We start from the raw sequence: 20816 nt of genomic DNA, 5'->3' as shown, positions 1-20816 counted from the left end.
CTCGCCCCATAATTTAATCCGATATGTAATAGGGCAGAGGCATTCGACTTGCATGAACATCAAGCAAGTCTTCAGAGCTCGCATCAAACGAGAAGGTGTTTCGTCCCGATTCATTTTCGTACCCAATTAGTATAGCTAGCGCGTAAGTCTATTCACTTCAGTGTTAGGGATTGAACATAACACACAAACCCTGGTCTTTGCAGTCATTTTTTTGTGATATTCATCTTTTATGCCCGTCCGAAAATCACCCCAATAGGTGTGGGTCGACAATATATTCACATTTATACATAGACATGTCCCTTAGTCAGATTATGACATCTATGTCGGTGATATTATTACGCGAACATTTTCAAACATTCTACAGTAGTAAAAACATAATATATTGATCGTAGAATATTTGGATTAAAGGACTGGAGCATTACATGTGTTGTATTTATTTACGTTATATTAATCTTTTTCGAAACTTGTCTCCATTATGTGGAACTATATTATTCAGTGGAGGAATAATATAACGGCAAAAAAGTAGACAGAGCGGCAGATTTAAAGTAGCATCGGTAAAGACTGGAAAAATCCAATATACAGGATTGAAAAATATAGTTTACACCCCACTCGATAACATATAACTGGTAATTAAGAAACAATGAATATTATCTATAGCTTTATTTACACAAAACACAAATTCACAATTTACAGTAGACATTACCACGTAATGTTAACTAGTCAATTTCAAATGGCTCCATGCTATTTAACAGCTATATACTAACTCGAAAACAAATATATTTTATAAGGAGAAGCTTATTGCAAACGCATTTTGCAGTGTTTTTACTCGATGCAGGGAGTTACTACCGACATTTTATATGTGGCCAAAGGAAGGTGTAGATCTGGTGATTCTGATGTGAGTAGTTGTAGATTACGAGGTTGAGTGTATCTTCATCAATACCGTTAAATGGAATAATATGACCAGTTGCCATACATGTACATGTACATATTTACCTATCATTGGCGTCTATCAGCATTAGGAATGTATCGAAAGCTTGTACGTGAGAATGTTTCTGATGAAATATATTTCCATGTCTTACAATTTTGATGAATTCTAAAATGATTCATTATACCTTATTTATTATGTAATATATTACTTTCATGGTGATAAGGTTTTTTAGTATATATATTGTATATAGGCCCGATTAGTTTTTATTGATCGACAACGTTACCCGTCAAATTATCAGTGTTTCATAGGCAAATATTATGTAAAGTGATGATGTAATTGTGCGAAATTTTGTTCTATTTGTAGATTTACGTAAATATCACTCACAATTTTAAGTGCTTTTAACATCCCTTAACCCAATATGACATTTTGTCCGATAGGAGATTGACATACCAGTTCATCCATTATCACATTAAACGACAATTTTGATATTACTGGGCTATCTGTGTGTCAATGTACTGGTACAGTCGTCAACAAGTGAGACAGTCGGCTACATATACAGACAACACTTCTATTTATTCAGTATTGTTTTGTAATAACCGTTCCCTACTTTTGTAGTGTTTTATGCACCCACCTAGAAAGGGGGAGGAGGGGTGTATTTAAGGATTGAACGGCTTTCAGTTGGCATTCATATTGACTATGAATGCCAACTGAAAGCCGTTCAATGCTTATATTTACCATCTGCGATTTTTTATTTGTCGTGCGATTTTTTGTTGTTGAAATTTTCCAATTCAAATTTCAGTTGGTAGTTCATAAGCTGGTGAACTCGCAACTGAATTGGTAGGGTTATATAGTGGCAGTGCCATACAATGATAAATATAGTGTTATGACCACGTCCCATCCCATCACGTCTCGCCCCTTTCCGTCCCGAGCTAGCTAATCTCGGGAACTACACATGCGATACTCACTAAACGTTGCATACAAAAAAGGTATATAGTGTTTTTGTGCACCCTTTTTCTTTTTTCGCTGATCAAGAATCCAGGCCTCTGATTGGCTGAAATCATATACAGTTAAAAACAACGAATCAAGTGGCAGCGGGGTCATTTATCCCTTACAGGCAGTTGCTTGTTGAATATTATCATATTTGGCATTGGCAACATTTTTGTTGCTTATATAATATTTGTCTATAATTGTGAATAGTTTTTGGACTTTATGTATTACATAGTGTTTATGTACTAGGAAGCGTTTTTTTTTAATTTGTAGATATCAATTGGTTTTGATTTTTAGATCACAAACATCTTCGTGGTGGTTTTTTTTTTTTATTATTTTTTAAATAATTGTTTATACATCTTCCCCCGAAACAGATATTTTATGTACGTGACATCATTGTACTATAGATGTCGTTTCCAAGTAACAAAATACAACCCATTTTCCGATTAGAAATACTATTTAAAAAATACCACGGTTTAGACCAACAGTGGATTGTGCAAGCTGACAGACATTTCACCTCGACAACAAAGAATAACCAAACAAACAAAATGACCTTTTAATCAATTTGTTTTTTGTTGATGAATTTTTCTCCTTTTCATGCAGAATCGGAGTATTCTTTCCTGTGTCTTGATTTTGTTACTGTCTTTCCCGCCCGTCGATTATTGGCTTAGACAACATTTCGAACATTCAGAACTGTATTACATTGTATGTTGTTCCTAGGAAGTCATTCAGAGACTGTCTCCTGGATATGTTTGTCCTTGTGATGTTGGGACACTGGAGATAACAATATTGATCTGTTCGCTGCATTGCAAACCTTACGCTAACATTTCACCAATTTCATTACATATGCATTTGTCCAGCTCTCTGTCTCCTGTTGGTGTCACCCTTGAGACATATTGCCGCGATGACGATAAAGCTTTTTGTTTGTTTGTTTGTTTGTTTATGTTTTACGGCCCATCGACAACTAGGGTCATTTAGGGCCAAACAATATACTAACGTTTTTTTATTTTTTAAGTTAAAATCAGATAAAATTTGTCATTGACGATAAAGCGTAAACAAACAAGTAAAACAAAAAAAACGAAAGTTCGTACTTAAAAAAAAGACGAACAAACACATGAAAAACATGTAAACTATGAAAAAAGTGACGTGACCTTTAAACCCGTTACCTTTTACCAATAACTACCACAATGCAATCTTACAATAGAACGTGTTGTTATAGAAATACGGCATATATATGAACTGAATATGTTGTGAGTGGTTTTAAAGCTGATTCGGAATGCGACACGACTTGCGGACATTGGTAACACTATATGCCCAACTTGCAAAAAGAGTCATACAGTCTCTGTCAAGTCATGTCTCATGAATAAGAAACAGTATTTTAATTGACAGAACGCCCACATTCATTCAGACAGTTTGAAACGCGAATGATCGATGATGTTGTTTACAGTTATTGTAGCTGGTTCTCTTTTTTTTAGGATTAACGAATTTATCCTATTTTAAACATTACCATTTCAAAGTGTGATGGACAATAATGTTCTAAAATTTGAAACCCCCTCCCCACTTCCCTAATGAACCAAACTTATTATTTGTAATGCTCTATATATAATCATATTAGTTCCCGAAGCGTTGAGGATTCGGTGAATCAGTAAATGAACTACATGTGCTTGGTAACGAGAACGGGATTTCAATTACACAGTTGTAATTAGGACAAGGCTTTCTTTATAAAATAAAACCCAGACAAACAAACAACGAAATATATATAAAACACAAAAAAAACTTGACGATGAATTTTCCTTGAGATCCAATTTGTTTTCTTTGTCTATCGATTATGATTTGCTATTCTACAACGTATAATTTATTGACTATTTATTTTCTATTTCATCTTCAACTGTAATACATATCATGTTAGTGTAGGAAATCATTGGTTAGTTCGGTTTGGTTTATTTAACGTCCTATTAACAGCCAAGGTCATTTAAGGACGTGCCAGGTTTCGGAGGTGGAGGGAAGTCGGAGTACCCGGAGAAAAAACACCGGCCTACGGTCAGTACCTGGCAACTGCCTCAAGTAGGTTTCGAACCCGTAACCCAGAGGTGGAGGGCTAGTGATAAAGTGTCGGGACAACTTAGCCCCTCGGTCACCGCGGCCCCCAGGATATCAGATCAAATGATAATTACATTGTTCCCTGATAACTTTCTTCAACAAAACGCCTGTCTTTATATCCGGTTATCTAAACGGTAGCATGGATATTCCCATAGGTAAATGCGTGATTTTGTCCGGTATGGTATATCATGTGACTCTGTTTTGATTATGTCATACTTTTTCATTTCTGCCCAAGATAGCGATCTGATGGATACATCAGTCTTTCGGTAAACATAATTATATATATATATATATATTATAATCATATACATTTGTATATATCCCACTCACGAATAATAAAACATAAAAATTATGTCGATTTGCTCAACGTGAACTGACTGAAAACATGGAAATTTACGCGATGGGGAAAATTACTCTAATTACGTGGAGTCCTTTTGATCGCCAACAATTTCCCCGACACTTATTATTTGGATATCCATCTGCGTAATCTCGAACAAAAATGGTTGGTTCGATCACGAAATTAAACCCCGCGAAAATAACCATGTTTACAGTATTTGCTCTCGAGGAAATTCGTATAATAACAACATTTAACAATGAAACGTAAACAAAGAAGTATGAAACGGGATTTGTATCCGCCTTCATTTAAATGCCTACATTATTTTTTACCTAAACGTTCCGCTATGGTCGACATGGGCCATAATATGTACTTTTACTACAGTCTGTAACTGTTTTTAAAAACAACTGCCAATCTTCCCCTATTAACAAAAAGCCGGTTTCCAACAAGTAATGGACACATAATTGCTTCCTTCGATATTTAACTGGGTCATTGTCGGCTTCGCTGAGAAAAAAGTTGCACAACATCACCAGTAATTGTTAAAAGTTGATTTAGTTGTGTTCTAGTTGTTGGACAGATATACAAAGCAGCCATGACACAGGGAAATTAATTTCAATTGATGGATACATAAAATGTGTACGAGGCCATTTCATGGACAGGTACATGTAGTATCAACATTTAAAAAAAATTGAATCTGACACTGATTAGATAAAATGAGGAAATAAAAAATATCATGTTGAACGTTGAATAGATTTGATATTAATGTGTACACACAAATCTGTGAGAAATATATTTCTAATAGTGTAGGATCCGTGTTTGGTGGCGTATATATACATATGCTTATATCCAAGAGGTACACTATATGGAATATTTGTGGACGTAAGGACGAAAATATAGCATCGACATGGAACGATATAAGATGCCTTTCGGTTAGAATAATTTTCTTAATACACCGAAAGAGCTTGCGATGTTGATTGCAATTGTTTGTCATATTGAATCTTTTTGCTTATATATATATGGGTCAAAGAAGTGATATAAACAGTAATTATCCGGATAACACTGGAATCTTGCAAAGGTATGTCTGCAGGATACGAAATATGGGGCAAAGAAGTAATTCTAACAGTGTGGACAATGAAAAATTTCAAATCACTGTACCGTCAAAACTTTCTTCTAAAAGGTATCATATATACACTAGGCAATTGAATATTTTATGAAAAAAACACAGATTCGGCCGACAGCAAACGAATGACATCCGTGTCGTCATAAAAAAATCACTTGCTTTACAAATATATTTACATTGATGGATATAATCTAAACGTAAAACATACCAATTTATTATCTGGAATGCGTTGTTTGAATTAATTATTTAGTAGTTGGACGAGTCTGTCATTGCATCTAGGATGTCGGAGTTCGGGTCATTTGACAGGTACCCGGGGCTCAATACCCTGATCGGTTTCCTCCTATAGTAAGAACCCTTATCGTTAACATCCCGGCCAACAAGTTTATTATCATACATTTATACAACTTGTTTCGCTATCGTAAATTTAGTGAAATATTAAAAAAAATATGTATAAATGCTGTAATTAAGAATAAGAGATTTCTTGATATTGATATATATTTGCGCATTATATGATTGATAAAACAGCTTTTGTATTCATGGCTATAGAAAGTAGAATATCGAATTGGTATAACAGTGGAATGTCTGTAGGAATAGGAAATCCTATTACATTTGGCATAGCAAAGATACAGCTTCACTAAAATTAAGTTACCATAGAACTCATTCAATTGTACTTTGGCAGGATGCAAAGAAGGCTGTTCGAGAAAACGTGTAGCTGGATTCAGGGCATCTGCAAATTTAATGAAAGCGTTAATTAGCAGCGTGATTACCAGATCAATATTGATGAGCTCATACACTCACTCCTAATTGAGATTACGCAATGTGAAAATGATTTAAACAACAGAGAATTAAAGAAAATAACAACAGAAAAAATGCGTGTATACATAATTAACACGAGAGCGACCGTAATTATTCCTCAACATTGATAACCGACAACATAAAACCAGATGTTAAAGTAGATTTAAATGAAGTACAAGTGGAATGAGACGGTTGTTTTGTATATCTGTATTATTGTCTAGGAATTTGTAATGAATGGGAATAAAATAGAAATTATCTGATACAATTTTCCGTTTTATGCAATATGTATAGAACGAGTTCTTAGAATTGGTAAGGTTCCTACCAAGGCAAAGAAAACGTTTGGACGAGTTTCATAACTATGATTGGATTTACTTTAAAGTGTTTATTAAGCTTTTATGTGAATATTTATTTATGTGATCTGTAGTCAACTGTGATACGCCATGTCCGTGTAGTTGTCACTACTGGTGCGATAGTAAAGCTAGTCATTTATACATAATTATGACAATCGTGGCTATTTAATATCCTCGCCTATCAATGTTCACAGTTGATTCTATATTCAGCGATTTCTCCCTTGTATCACAATTCTCGTGAAATATGTAGGCAGCTGACGGGAAACCAGCAACATAGAGTTTAGAAAGATGCAGATTATTGAAAACCACATAGAATTGTTATGATATCATCTAAAGATCTCATTGAGAACTCCTCGTGCATTATTCAATACTACCTTATATACCTGCGTGTTTCGTCGTCTCTTCCTATTGATCATTTCTCGGACGTGGACAAATTGTATTTGACCAAAGTTTGAATGGTGAGTGTTAACAATGACACAGGGGACGCTTATCCCACCGGGTCATCTGGTCTTTACCTTGTAGGCATAATTTAAGGGTTTCCATTCATATAAACATTTTGGCTCATATTCTGCAGTCATGCGATCGGCTTTAGTTAATATACATATGTCGCTTGCATGTCGGTTTTCCTAGCTTCATTGTGCACTACAATGTATGATGTCGCATTTCTATTTACAGGCATATGCACGTCATAAACACACCATCATGAGTACGTCCACTGATGATGACGACACCGGAAGTTTTGATGCCGCGTGTCTCTATGACGACCTGACGTTATTGGAGGCCTGTCAGGAAGGAGATATTGAAAGCGTACAGAATATTCTCGAGGATACGCCTACTGACGAAGAAATCAACGAGACAGACAGAACTGGCAAGGTTAGAGTTTCCTCTTCATTGAAACGTAGGAATTGGGCAGGCGATCTGGGTACATACTTTCACTGTTCACAAAACTTACGAATGGGGCGGGCGATCCTAGTGGATACATTTCTTTGTTCACAAAATTTACGAATTTGGCGGGCGACTTTAGTACATGCATTTCAAAGTTCACAGAATTTAATTCTGCGGGTGATGTTAGTAGATACATATCCCTGTAAACAAAATTGATGAATTTGGCGGGCGATCTTGGTTAGATTTATTTCCAAGTTCACAAAATTCAGTAACGGGGCGGGCGATCCAGGTAGATACATTCTCTGTTCACAAAACGTACTAATTGGGCTGGTGACTTTGGTAGATACATTTCCCAATTAACAATATTTACGAATTCGGCGGGTGATGATGGTAGATAGATTTCCCCGTTTAAACAAATCTAACAAGTATTATAATTCGAAAGGATCAGATATGATCAATTATCGTGGTGGCTGGGTGGCAAAGTGGTAACATACTTAGCTAGGCGACCGGGATCGGACGTGCAAATTTAGGGGGAAACCTGCCCGATCAAATGGGTTTTTACCGGGTATTTCAGTTTCCTCAAAAACTAAGACCCCTCACATGCTTATATCCGGGCATATATGCATTATAAATTTAAAATTGATATAACTCGTTTCGCAATTGTTGCAAAATAAATAAAGTTTACATCAGTAATTGAAAGATATGGGCAAATGCGAAGTCAAATCCTACTGTTTAGGCAAATAATGAGCATGATACATTGTATACCGCGCACACTGCTGGTATCTTGTCAACATAATGAAAGGCTTATATGTTTTCGATAATAGAACAAGTAAAAAGTCGCAAAAATAACTATAATAAAAGAATATTACAAGCCCATAACCCTCCTCCTCCCATTCACAAATTTACTCGGATATTGTGTTTGAATCAAAGACAGCATATTTTTGGTCTATATTGTGGTTGCTGCATGGTCTATTTTTACTTAGAACAGCGATAAGCCGTAAGTAAGGGCCTTCATATTAAACGGGCTAACCCCCAGAGGCGATCTACAATAATTTGATTGTGAGGCTACATTCTGTTTTAAATAATCCATAACGTATATGGCGTGTCATTAAGACGTTAACAAGAAATAAAACCATCGACGATAATCAAATTTCACTTGTGACGATCTCCAATCTTCCACTCTAAATGCATCGTCGGGTTAAAGTAGATACCACATATTGATGTTAAGTTGATGAACCACTGACAATACCAAGGCCAAAGAGCTAAATGACCGCTGGGAAAATAAGTAAAATGGGTATAGGCTGTAATTGAAAACGTATCATATATCTTTAAGATACTTTATCCCAAACTTTCGTATTTATCGTTAGACATTTTATTACCAATGTTTGTGCTGGCACATGTTTACACACGCACCTGGGTGGTATATTTGTTGGATATATATATTTCACCCCAACGAACACTCTAATTGTTGTGAGGTATTCATTATTAATGTATGTGTTGATATTATATTGATACATGGGCGATCCTTTTATTCGCGAGCTGACGATGCCAAATTCAAAGTTCAAATAATTTAATATATCACCACCTATCCGACTAGTTCACAAACAACAAGTTTTCATTCCTAACTGTAGAAAGGTCAAATTTGCAGCAGTATGGCGGTAGTATAGCGGCAAATATTCGTTTTTAAAGTTTTTCTCTATTACTGCAATTTCGCCGCAGCTTTAGATCAATAAACTTTACTATAGTTTTGCAAATTATAAATGGAAACTTACATTATTGAGTGCGCAATAATATTGTCACTGTTTAGAAACAATAATACATCGGAGTAAAGGTTATGTACATCAAATGTACATCTGACTTTCAACTGCAACATACAAAGTGGTTAGCAGTTGCTGGCTGAAAAAGCAATTCCTAATACATAGATGTTTAGATAGTATTTTTGTAAAGGAAATGTGAATGTTTTTGCATCTTAATTATTTCCCTTGTAAATTGTCGATATTCATCAATGTCTTGTATATATTTAGATATTTGCAAACCAATGCCAGGGTGAACATCCAAACAACCAGAAAACTTATTTTGTCAAAAGTTTAAAATGCTATGCAATGCTTTTTTTCTGCCACAAAGACTACGAGTTTTGTGCATAAATCTTATTTACATACGTAATATGACAAACACCACAATATTGCCAGAATGTTAACAGCTTTCGCGCCACTTTGCGGATACACTTTGTTTCCTTCATTTCTGGTATGGATCGAATCTTCATCATGTTGTCATTGAACGTTTCTATATGAATAGCAATTTTCGAATAAAAAAGTAGTTTCCTCTCTAACATGGAAAACGGTGCTGATGTTTATTTCTCAAATGGTTGATTTATTTACATTGTAAAGCAATAAAGCCGATGCTACGAATTCTTCTAACATAACCTAATAACTGCTGTGGAGTTCATAGCTGTAATAAACATCAACTATTTAGGAAAGTGACCTTTAAGTTATATAGATCACATGCATACAAAATGTACAAGTTATGTAGCCTGTTTATGACTAATATAAAAAAGTGGATGTATTTTGTAACTCGTATAGAAGTTGTAAACATAATTATACAGGAACGAACACTTATCTGATGAAATATTAAATTTTCTCCTATCTCACTTTTATTCAAAAACTATTGTGATATAATTTTACAATATAAGTTTCCAATATTTTTTTTTCATTAATTTTTTTTTCACTAACATTCACCTGATGTTCACGTCACCCGTTGCTTGTAGGTCAAACTTCATCTCAAGCATGACAAGCTACTTATCTATATCTTACTGTACAAACAGAGCTGGGAGTTATTCCAATTATTGTTTACTATCATTTTATTGTTGTTGTTTTTTTCATTCACGTTCACCTGATGTTCAACGTCACCCGTTGCTTGTAGGTGAAACTTCATCTTAAGCATGGCAAGCTACTTATCTATATCTTACTGCATAAACAGAGCTGGGAGTTATTCCAATTTATTTTTACTATCATTGTATTGTTTTTTGTTTTCATTCACGTTCACCTGATGTTCAATGTCACCCGTTGCATGTATGTGAAACCTATATCTTAAACATGGTGACTTACTTATCTATGTCAATGTACAATCAGAGCTGGGAGTTTTTCCAATATATTGTTATTTGCATTTTATTGTGCTTTTCATTTACGCTCAGCTGATGTTTTAGTAATTTCCTTTAAACGTCAAACGTTGCTGGTAGCTGAAACTGAAATATCTAACGCAATGGGTACTGTAACATGATTATTTAATTTGATATTCGCGGTATGTTGCAAAAAGAAAAAGATACTGCTTTAACGGGCTTGTTTTATCATGGTCTCCGACTGGTAAAACATTAAATGGGCTGTTCACACTGAGAATCTCACGAACAATAATTTTCAGGGGGAAATGCAGTGGTGTACATGTATATCCGAAATGAATGAATCCTTGATCGAAGCAGTGACCCCTTTGTAACACTATTATGTCATATACAGTATATCGCGTTACCGGAAGTGTCACGTTATCGGAAATGCAATTAAAAGTAACGTCAGTTATTGATGGGTCCCTTTTGTTGGCGTTAGTTCTGATATCGGAATTGGTTTGACCTTACTTTCATGATTGGCCTTTAAGAAGAAAATAAGTTAATTTAATAATGTTCTGTTATTTTTGTTTTACTAAAGCTGGACATCAAGAACAAAGTCCATATATTCATGTAGTGTGAGCAAGATTTATGGATTTGGTTAGACATTGTAAAGGTCATCATTCGAAAAAAATATAAATTCATGCAGAAACAGCTCGTGACGCTTGCACATTGGTGACATATGCCGAGATAATTCACCTTTTGTGTTGTCTATTGTCTAGCCATTCCCGAGGAAATGATACAAATCACCACCCACGTAAGGTTATCATTCCTACGTGGTTTAATGCAATATGATATACTAAAGGCATATCACGTTGTTTCACGATATTGTATACTAATCACACATCAAGGCTCAGACGCTCACCATGGCATAGTAACTCACAGCGATTGTATAGACCTATCAATTATTGGAGTGTTCAAAAGTCGTGTTAGGTATATAATGAAATACAGAAACAACTTGAGATGATGTATAATTCATATAAGATAATTTCTTTGAAGAAACTAAGACGCAGAAGCAAATCGATCTGATAATTCAATAAAGACACTTCCCATGAGGGCAATAGCTTACGGTGAACATATTCCATGTGCCGTTAGGGAATGAATGATCGTCATAAAAATACTGCTGGGATAGGGCTGTATATAGTTGTCATCCATATGCAAAATCGTGAATGAACGAAATGTCGTAAACAACCATACAGACTTTGACAGTATCTCCATTAAAACTAACTAAAAATCAATAAAGCGTAGGAAAATAGGCTACAGTTTATTTTTAGTGTTATGCATTTCTATATGTATTTTGCTGCTCATTGGGTTTTTTTTTAATTTTATATAACAATGTCCTTGGAAGTGGCGTTACATCATGTGCTGATCTGAAATCGTTCGTTAAAGATGCATTAACAGTAAATTACCACATTCATAAAAAAAAGATTCACAAAACTTTAAAATATCGAAATTCTGATATCATGAAAATATATGTTGTACTCTAACGATATCCATTTTACTTAATCGTTGTAAGAGACTTTGCCATGATCATCTGAGCTTTTATGTAGGCTTAATATAGAAATAATATAGAAACCTATGCCAAGGTACCAAAATATCATGATATATCACTGGTAAGTATATGTACAATGTATGTAAAATAAGGTAAATAAGACTAAAACTGATACGATTTATATCCGCTCAGGAGGTTGGTGAATCAGACATTCATCGGAACATTTATTTGTAGATATATCGACAATGGTTTTAATTTATAATGTATTGATGGAACGTAAAGACCGTATAGACATAGTGGTTTTCTACTGAACATTACATCTATGACACTAAACGGTCTCGAGATATGCAGGATTACCATTTTAAAGTTGACATCCTGATTGCATTTGGAAAAAGTTCCTGATATGATGTGAAATCAGACATGTTCAATGCTTGTTAGTTGCTTCATTGCCATCACTCTAGTTCTCATTTTGAGAATGTGACGTAACCCGGATTTGACATTTTCCCTGCATGTAAGAATTTCATTTGCTGCCTCCATTGCATGATAGTAAAAGACCACTAAATGTGTCATCTTATCTTTTCTCTTCTTTCTGAACAATTTTCTTCCTCCTAATGTTGGCTCACTATTGACCTTAAGTTGAGCTATTGACTTCGTGAGGAAAGCTTTTGGTTATGTACCCTGACTGACATATAGCAGTGTCTATAGAAATGGTAGTTGTTATTCCCTCATAGCACGCGACATTTTTGGCATTGGGGAGAATTGGTTCAACCGCTGCACTATAGCGGGTGAGTTGTCCTGCTGAGTGCCACTGGCAGTAAGCTTTGGTGATGTGGCTTTATAAAGTCTGCATCAGTTTCGCGCTATTACAACTTTCCAAACCACACTCACATACGCAACATACATGTATCTCGCATACAGGAGAGAATAGGCCGTCCTTAAATGAATGACCTGTTGCCGTAGCGTTACAATATACTTAACCAAATCAAACCCGAGTTCGATGTAGATTTGTATGGCGGGTGTCGGCGATGATTCAGAAGTACTTCCCCTTCTTGGTCACCTTGTCTTATTTTCCTTGTACTTTGCCAACGGTCTACATGTAATCTATATTTTGTTCATATTGTGATATTGCTTGATCAATTTTTTTGGGGATTATTTCATTATCATGTGGGTATTCTTAATTGTTTTTTTTGCAACTGTCTCTACCCCATTTTGTATTGAAAGCATGACATACCGAGACAGCCTACCGCTATAGTATGTTAAGGTGGGTTTTTTTTTCGATTTTCCTACCGCGATGTCTGGCAGTTCGTGATTACAACATCACTGCTTCGCCCATTTGTGGAATGATGTGACAGTAAGTTGTATAAACTTGTTCCCAAGGTTATCATATACATGGTATATATCGACTGTTGATTGGCATGTGAATTCGGGAGTTGTAAGTTGACGAAGGCTATCAGCACGTCAGGATTATGCAATATGACCTTCAAAGCTTCTGATGTTCGGTAGTGTGTTGATGGTTGTACAACGGTTCTCATTTTCAAAGATATGATTGATGGGATAATACCTTGTGCTTTCGTAATGCTAAAATGCTAATCCTTTCTGTATTTTTTATGTACTTTTTCCAAGGGTCTCTATGTCAATTGTTCTTTTTTGTTTGCTCTCAGCATCGCTTTGAAAATGATTCTTATGGCTTTTGCATACGATACAAGGAAAGAAGTCCATACTATCGCTAAACACTTTTTTGCTTCTTTAACTTGCTGTACTTGAATGCTTTTCCTAATACACTTCAGTTTCATTTTCAAAGAATTTTATTAATATCAGACAGAGCCTATTAGTTCTCTCCAAAACATAATAGCACAGTCACATAAGACAAAGAACATTCAACATATAATTAGTCATTAGATAATTGATAATATACTTGTCCCTTCATACTGCTCTATTCAATTTGCTCGTGTTCTCAATGTTCAAACTTCTCCCTTAAGTGTAAGCCCAATGAAAGTGTTGTTTCTTATTAGACTTAATTCACATACTTTGAAATAGGCTTCCGTTTTATAGAAAGAAAGTGATCCTTGTGACAGACCGAAGAATTACTGGAATCAAGCATAAACAACAAATTTGATGAACTAACCTGGAGTAACGTTTAGTCGTGGAACACATTGATTTGATTTTGAATTCCTTGGGGAAGTGTTCAAAGCGAACACGCATAATATCTTTGAAAGAGAGTAACGTTTTTATGGCAGCTGATGTTTTAAAATGTCACGAAATGTCCGCAGTAATTGCTTTCCAAAAAACGTTCTACGCGATCGTGTAATCTTAACCGCTGAGTGTCTTGAGATATTGTTTTAACAAGAAGGAATTGAGCAAATCACAAGCGGCTTATCGTTGGGAAAATCAAATTTTGAATTGCTTTTGGTTGGAGAGATGGATTCCGATTCGAGAAGAAATTTTGTATTAGATAAAATCATACTTTTTTTTGTGAGAATAAAATTGATCATATTATTAAGAACATGGTTTTTATGCAGATCTGGATGCTATTTTCGGAACATTTTCTATGCAAAATATTGAAATTATCAACGTCGATATTTTAATTGTTTTATTAAGGTACGTAACATGACACTTGGAAACGATAATCAAACGCACAAAGCAGAAATTTCTCCCTTAAATTTAAAATTGATATTCTTTGAGTTCTGTTAAACACTCTCCCTCCCCCCCCCCATTTTTTTTTTTATAGAAAAAGCAACAAAAGAATCTCAAAAAGAGGTAATACATGAAGATATATAGGGATGGCATTAGATGTAAAATGGATTTAAGACAGTATAGTTAAAGAACTTAAGTGACTGGTGTTAATAGTGCAATACGGTCATCAAATGATCAATCAATAATAGGGAATATACAGACATAATAGCGAAACTAAATATAACCTTACTTGAACAACTGATCGAGCAAGTTATAAACCATTGCTTATAAGAACTCTTATGAAGTTTAGGAATCCTAAATAAACAACCTGCATCCTTCTCAACTATCAGAAATTTTGAAATCCCGAAGAATGATACGACAGTAAGTTGTGTTTAAAAAGCGGACAATAGTTAGGTAGGGTTATCCTCCTCCTCATACGAGTCTAATATATAAGCAGAAAAACTGTTAATAGAACATTATCGAATTGATGGATGCCTTATCTTCAGGCCTGTCGTATAACTCTTGTACATTGGGATCAAGGAATACAGACATCAATTTACCTATTTGCTAAAAGCCACACCTGCCTTTTCGCAATTGGCTAAGATGTCGATAATTAATATCTAACTTATATATTTATAAGGTACGTTTGGTAACGAACGGTGGCTTTAAATACCACCAGTGTCATTGACACGTCTTTCATTATTCTACTAATCCTATTTTAAACACAATATGCTCTCTATTAATCAGATTTTCTTCTGATATAGTAAAATGCACCGATGATATTCAAATAAATACGCAGTAGGCAGATTTCCGTTCCCGATGCAGGTTCCTTTTATTGTATTTGGCTGTTCAAGAAACTCTGCATGTTGATCAGTTTAGACACAAAGTTTAAGCTTCCAAATCCCATTCTAGCTTAGCCAGTCCATAAATAAATAAATCATATATTTTCCTAGTAGGGCGTAAGAATTATACCTGCTGTCACATTCAATGCTGCCAAGATATGACTTTATTTTCGATTTTTTTTATCTTTTCTTCCTTATTTCACCCTTGACACGTTTTTACTGTTTGCCGTTGAGCGTTCGACCCAGTGAGGAGGCTTTGGGATCCCTAACCCAGGCCGAGGCATTCCAGAAGCTTTACAGTCATTACACTATATGTCGTTACTCCACCTACACTACATTTTGGGAGTGGAACGTCTGGTTCGCACGTTCACAGTAAAAGGTGACCTGCTGGTTGTCTTCAGCAGTACATTTAGTGACAAAGAAATATAAAAATTTTGCTCTTTCAAAAGGGGGCAAATACGAGCATAAAATAACCTTCAAAAACACATAAAGAACCACACCCACCTACAAATACTAACTGGCACCTACATCCATCAACACACCAACTCAGAATTGTTGATAGAGCGTTGAAAATACAAACCAAACCAGCCAGATACCCTGAAAAAAGCATATCCTGGCCTCGCTATTAACAATGATTTGCCAATCCCTTACTAAGCTAAACATTTTGTGTCACTAATAGAACACACCGTAAATGCGTATATTTTTTAGTATTCAAATTTAAATATAATGACCAAATGTAGAGTATAAATATCAAATTGAATTGACTATATAAATTATTTTCTTACATTAAATTACGTTATATCCAAATCTGATTGTCATGGATGTCAACATAGGTAGATTTTCCAATATCATTTTAGAAAGAAAATTGAGAATTACGCTTTGCTTGGCAATCAACCGTTATATGGGAGGCACTTAAAGTAATGTCGTAAATCTAACCGAGAATTAGATTTGACGCACTCTTTTAACATTTCCTAAGTCTGGTGTAATAAACCAAAGTAATACAGACAATTGCTGGAAGTATTTTGAAATTACTTTTATAATTATTTTGAACACTTATATTGCTTATCTAAATTATTTTTGTTTATTTCGGCGGTTTTCAGACCAAATTTATTGAACATTAAGCAGTGAGTTATTATTATTATCAAACAAAATTCAACTGAGGACGCATTTAAATGTTTGAATGGTAACATAATGTATTGACTATGAAATATTAGAGCGTTCGTGTAACATTTGTATAGCTTTTCACATTTTGTATGTATCCGAATTATCACCTTTTACGCTACGTTTTAATTGTCAATTAACGGAATCATATTTTTAAATATTGCAGAAATTACGCATCAAATTATGATTGAATAAAACAATCGATGATGTATTTACTTGGTTCTTGTTAAACTTCTTTGGTATTATATTTTGCATTTTTTTTTCAAAATCAGAACTAGTTTGCTGGTATTAAATTTTGCGAAACACCGCCTTATAAAGATACAGCAACAACACTTATATACTTTGTTTGTATATATAAATAATCGCAGGATGTTTAATTTCCCACTTTATTGAAAGACCGGGACTGTAGCGAAATTAAATCAAGCAAATATTACCACAAATACAGTATCTAAATGCATGTACTTGTATTGCTTCCTTTCGCGTCATAGAAAGAAAATGCAGCTGACCAGATACTACTGTAATGGCCATCAATGGTTTAATATTTCATCAACGTTCCTTAATCTATGGAAACCCTAACCTTAAAATTATCCACATAAAAGTAGTATTCGATTTCTCTTTGTTAAGAAAATTTCCTTAAATTTTCTTATACTTTTTGAAAGAAATGTCATTAAGTTTTTACAGGCGAAATTAAAATAAGATATTTTTCAATGTACTTTTTGCTAGGTTTTCCTAAAATACAGCTTTTTCTGTCTGAAAGATGATATCAAGTTATGATAAGAAAGATTCCAGCGGCTGTAATTAACATCCTTTTCCACATTGACGTCATGATTGTGAACATGGACATCGCCATTCATCGTAAAAATAATCGTTCAATCTAAAATATTATGGTGAAAGTAGTAAAAAAACCTAATCAATTCATATTCCATGTTATCGTCGAATCAACACATTTGTCTTGTTGCGACTTTAAGTCATTCACGAGATAAGGCCTGTACTACTTATACGTTTCAAAAATTATGTTTGATGTATTGGTAACTTTAATGTGATGTCGCGATAACTTCTGTCATTTTAGACAGCCCCATTTTGCAACAAAACCATTTTTTTCCTAAGCATCATTTGATAGATGCTAGGATTAGGATTCCTAGAATAATCCTTCTTACAAATTATCACCTCTCGTCTTTTCCTATTCTTTTAGACCGCCCTAAGCCACGCTTGCGTATTAGGACTAACCCCGGCGGTAGAACTGTTGTCGGAGACCCCAGGGGTGGATCCAAACCTTGGGGACAAAGATGGAACCACGCCCCTTATATTTGCTGCTCAAGCTGGTAAGTATATCGGGAATGAGCGGCTACATAAGACGACATCTTTATCTCATCGCATACCATGCGAACATTATATTTTTCTAATACTTGCTTTATTCTTATATTACTTTTGAGCGGGATCGATCCATGCAGTATCCTCTTGATATGTATATGATGACACAAGCCCACCCCAGGTATCACTTTTCAATATGTAGTCCCAAGTTAGACGTGTTCGATGTCTAACACCAATGTCAGACCAAATAATGAGAACATAACATTCCTGCTATGACCTTTATTTACCTGCAGGAAGTCGAAACCGGGCAGAAGACATGTTAAGTTTTGATGGTCTCTTTGTATATCGGAAGTTTTTCGCTGGTTTTGCACATGTTTTATCTTTTGCTAACATCATATTTTTTTCTCGCTAGTGCTCACTGATTTTAATTGATGTACATCACATTCTCGATACATACAAGTATGACATTAGTTAGCCTGAGTTATCTGTGATTGCAATTATCATCAACACAGACATCGATATTTCCTAATGTCAACCGCCGCTTGTGTATTTTTAGTCATCGTAAAAAAAATGAAACCTGATCAACATAATATTTTCACGCATTTCATATAATTTTCAAATTTAGGAACCTTAATAAATCGATTAAATTATGGCTATTCATGAAACGTGTGTTTGAATATGGACCTGTGTCTAAACATACACTTAATCTGGAATTGATGCAAATGATGATGTACGGTCATGTTTAAAACATTACATGAACTAAACTCTTCACCCGAGTTCATTGTTCATTAGATAACAGAGATGTTTGTTTGTTCGGTGTTAGACCTACTCGCAACTTAATTTTCATTTTAGAAAATAAGCAAGGAGAAAAGAATGAGAGGACAGGAAAGACAATATATTCAATAATATGAAATACAGGGCAAAATGTAAAACCTATTCTCTACATTGTGCCATAAAAAGAAAAGGGAGAGAAGGAAATCACCTATCCTGAAAGGAGTGTGTGTTGCAAATGGGGTTGGGTTGGAGTTGAACTAGACTTTTATTCTACGATCGTAAAAAAATAGATACAGGTGCTGATGGAAAACGAATAATGAAAGTTAAAGCTTCATCTACGTTAAGTTGACAATACTTTTGATACAAACTGCGATCTTTTGTATTCCCAAGTCAACGTTTTTGGCGCTTTGCCACGTTTTAATTAATTATATTTGGTTGATTACTGCTAATGTCTAACAACACTAATTGCCGTCTTAACACCACCCTGGCATATGACAAGAGGTCAAGGCTAATTACCGTTATCTTAAATACCTCCATGGATACTCAATCCTGATTCTCGATTGATTATGTAGATTTGATGTATACATTTGGGTTAGAATTTAGGGTCATGATATTGATGAGCTGGTGTCCCTGCAGACGTTCAGCGATAATTTGCATCTTAATGTCCGTTAACGACATGTGTCATTTAAGTTCGTGTTAAATTGATATGATACAATTGTTAGGTGAAGTAGTATTCTTGCATAATTGTCACCGTTTATGTAAATATTAGTTTTATAATATAGATTGACTTTGTGTGCGTCTTTCTTGCCACTATTTTATTTATTGCACATCCTGCTGTGAGTAAAACACTTTCCGTTGCCTGTCAAAAATGTCTTCATCGATATCAATGGTGTAAACAGTGGATAGCTGTTAGCAAGGTTCTCTGACTACACTTATTCCAACACAGTCAGGGTAATACACTTCCTTTTTCATAGGCAATTTTGACATCTGAATTGAACAAATTAAACACATACATGTATTCCAGAAACTCTCCAGCATACTGAATTCGAAATTGTCTGGCTAAGTCAAAGCATAAAACACAATATAACACTTTCGAATCGTGATCTGTCAGAGAAAAAACCCATTTGATTTTGAATTCAGCATTGATGTGGAAAACAAAGTTCCAGTAATGTCTAGTGTCTGTACTTGGGGCAGTACATAAATAGCTAATGCATTTACATGAAGGTACTTATCATGATCTGGGATGTAGATAGATTAGTCAGAAAACGCGGACGCTTTCGTATTTGGATGACCATCCAAACTTTACCCTTTAACATAAGCTTCTCATAAACACATCCATTGAATTACGTTTTTGGACGCAATTCACTCACACTGTAATTAGGGATTTCTCTATATGTTACTTACTAGTGACGTCTGTATTTAACACTTTTGCTATATCTTGCGAGAGAATGTCATGCAGGAATGCCAAATGCTGGCCTCTTGTACAAATCCTTCAAGATTATCAACTTGTCTTTACCATCATAGTGTCTGTTTTGGTGGGTGATAGAAATCTGCCGATGTATGACTGTAATGATTACTGAACGAAACATTACAATATACTAAAGTATTAGGTCTCAAAAAGTAATTTCATGAAAAGCAGATGATTTCATATTCATTTGGCAATTAAAAAAAGTTCAAACCTCTTTTATTACCGCTGTGTTAATAATGACTCATTTGCTTTATACAACCTAAATACAAACACAACACTCCAGTAATTGTGATAAGTCGATATTCACCGTTCATAAAATACCATACATTATATAGTAGTTTATAGGTTTATATATATATATATATATATAAGAAAAGGAAATCTGTCCTTGCAAGGGTGAATGTATAAAGATAACACAAACAAGACTTTGCCGCAAGGCCTTTCT

The 20816-nt window shown here is 34.8% G+C and overlaps 1 protein-coding gene across 5 annotated transcripts in view; it reads left to right on the top strand.

The window, feature by feature from the left end:
• LOC117317832 (ankyrin repeat domain-containing protein 33B-like) overlaps nucleotides 1-20816 on the top strand; it is a 72656-nt gene that overhangs the window by 38204 nt on the left and 13636 nt on the right. For all 5 annotated transcript variants that reach the window (XM_033872782.1, XM_033872784.1, XM_033872781.1 and 2 more), the window contains exons 2-3: nucleotides 7290-7487; nucleotides 18011-18140. In XM_033872782.1, the coding sequence (XP_033728673.1) occupies nucleotides 7290-7487; nucleotides 18011-18140 (328 nt within the window). The remainder of the gene's footprint in view (nucleotides 1-7289; nucleotides 7488-18010; nucleotides 18141-20816) is intronic.

This window comes from Pecten maximus, chromosome 19 (genome assembly GCF_902652985.1).
Source record: "Pecten maximus chromosome 19, xPecMax1.1, whole genome shotgun sequence".
Lineage (NCBI taxonomy): Eukaryota > Metazoa > Mollusca > Bivalvia > Pectinida > Pectinidae > Pecten > Pecten maximus.
The sequence above is the reverse complement of the archived record's forward strand: the minus strand, read 5'-3'. Positions and strand labels throughout refer to the sequence as shown.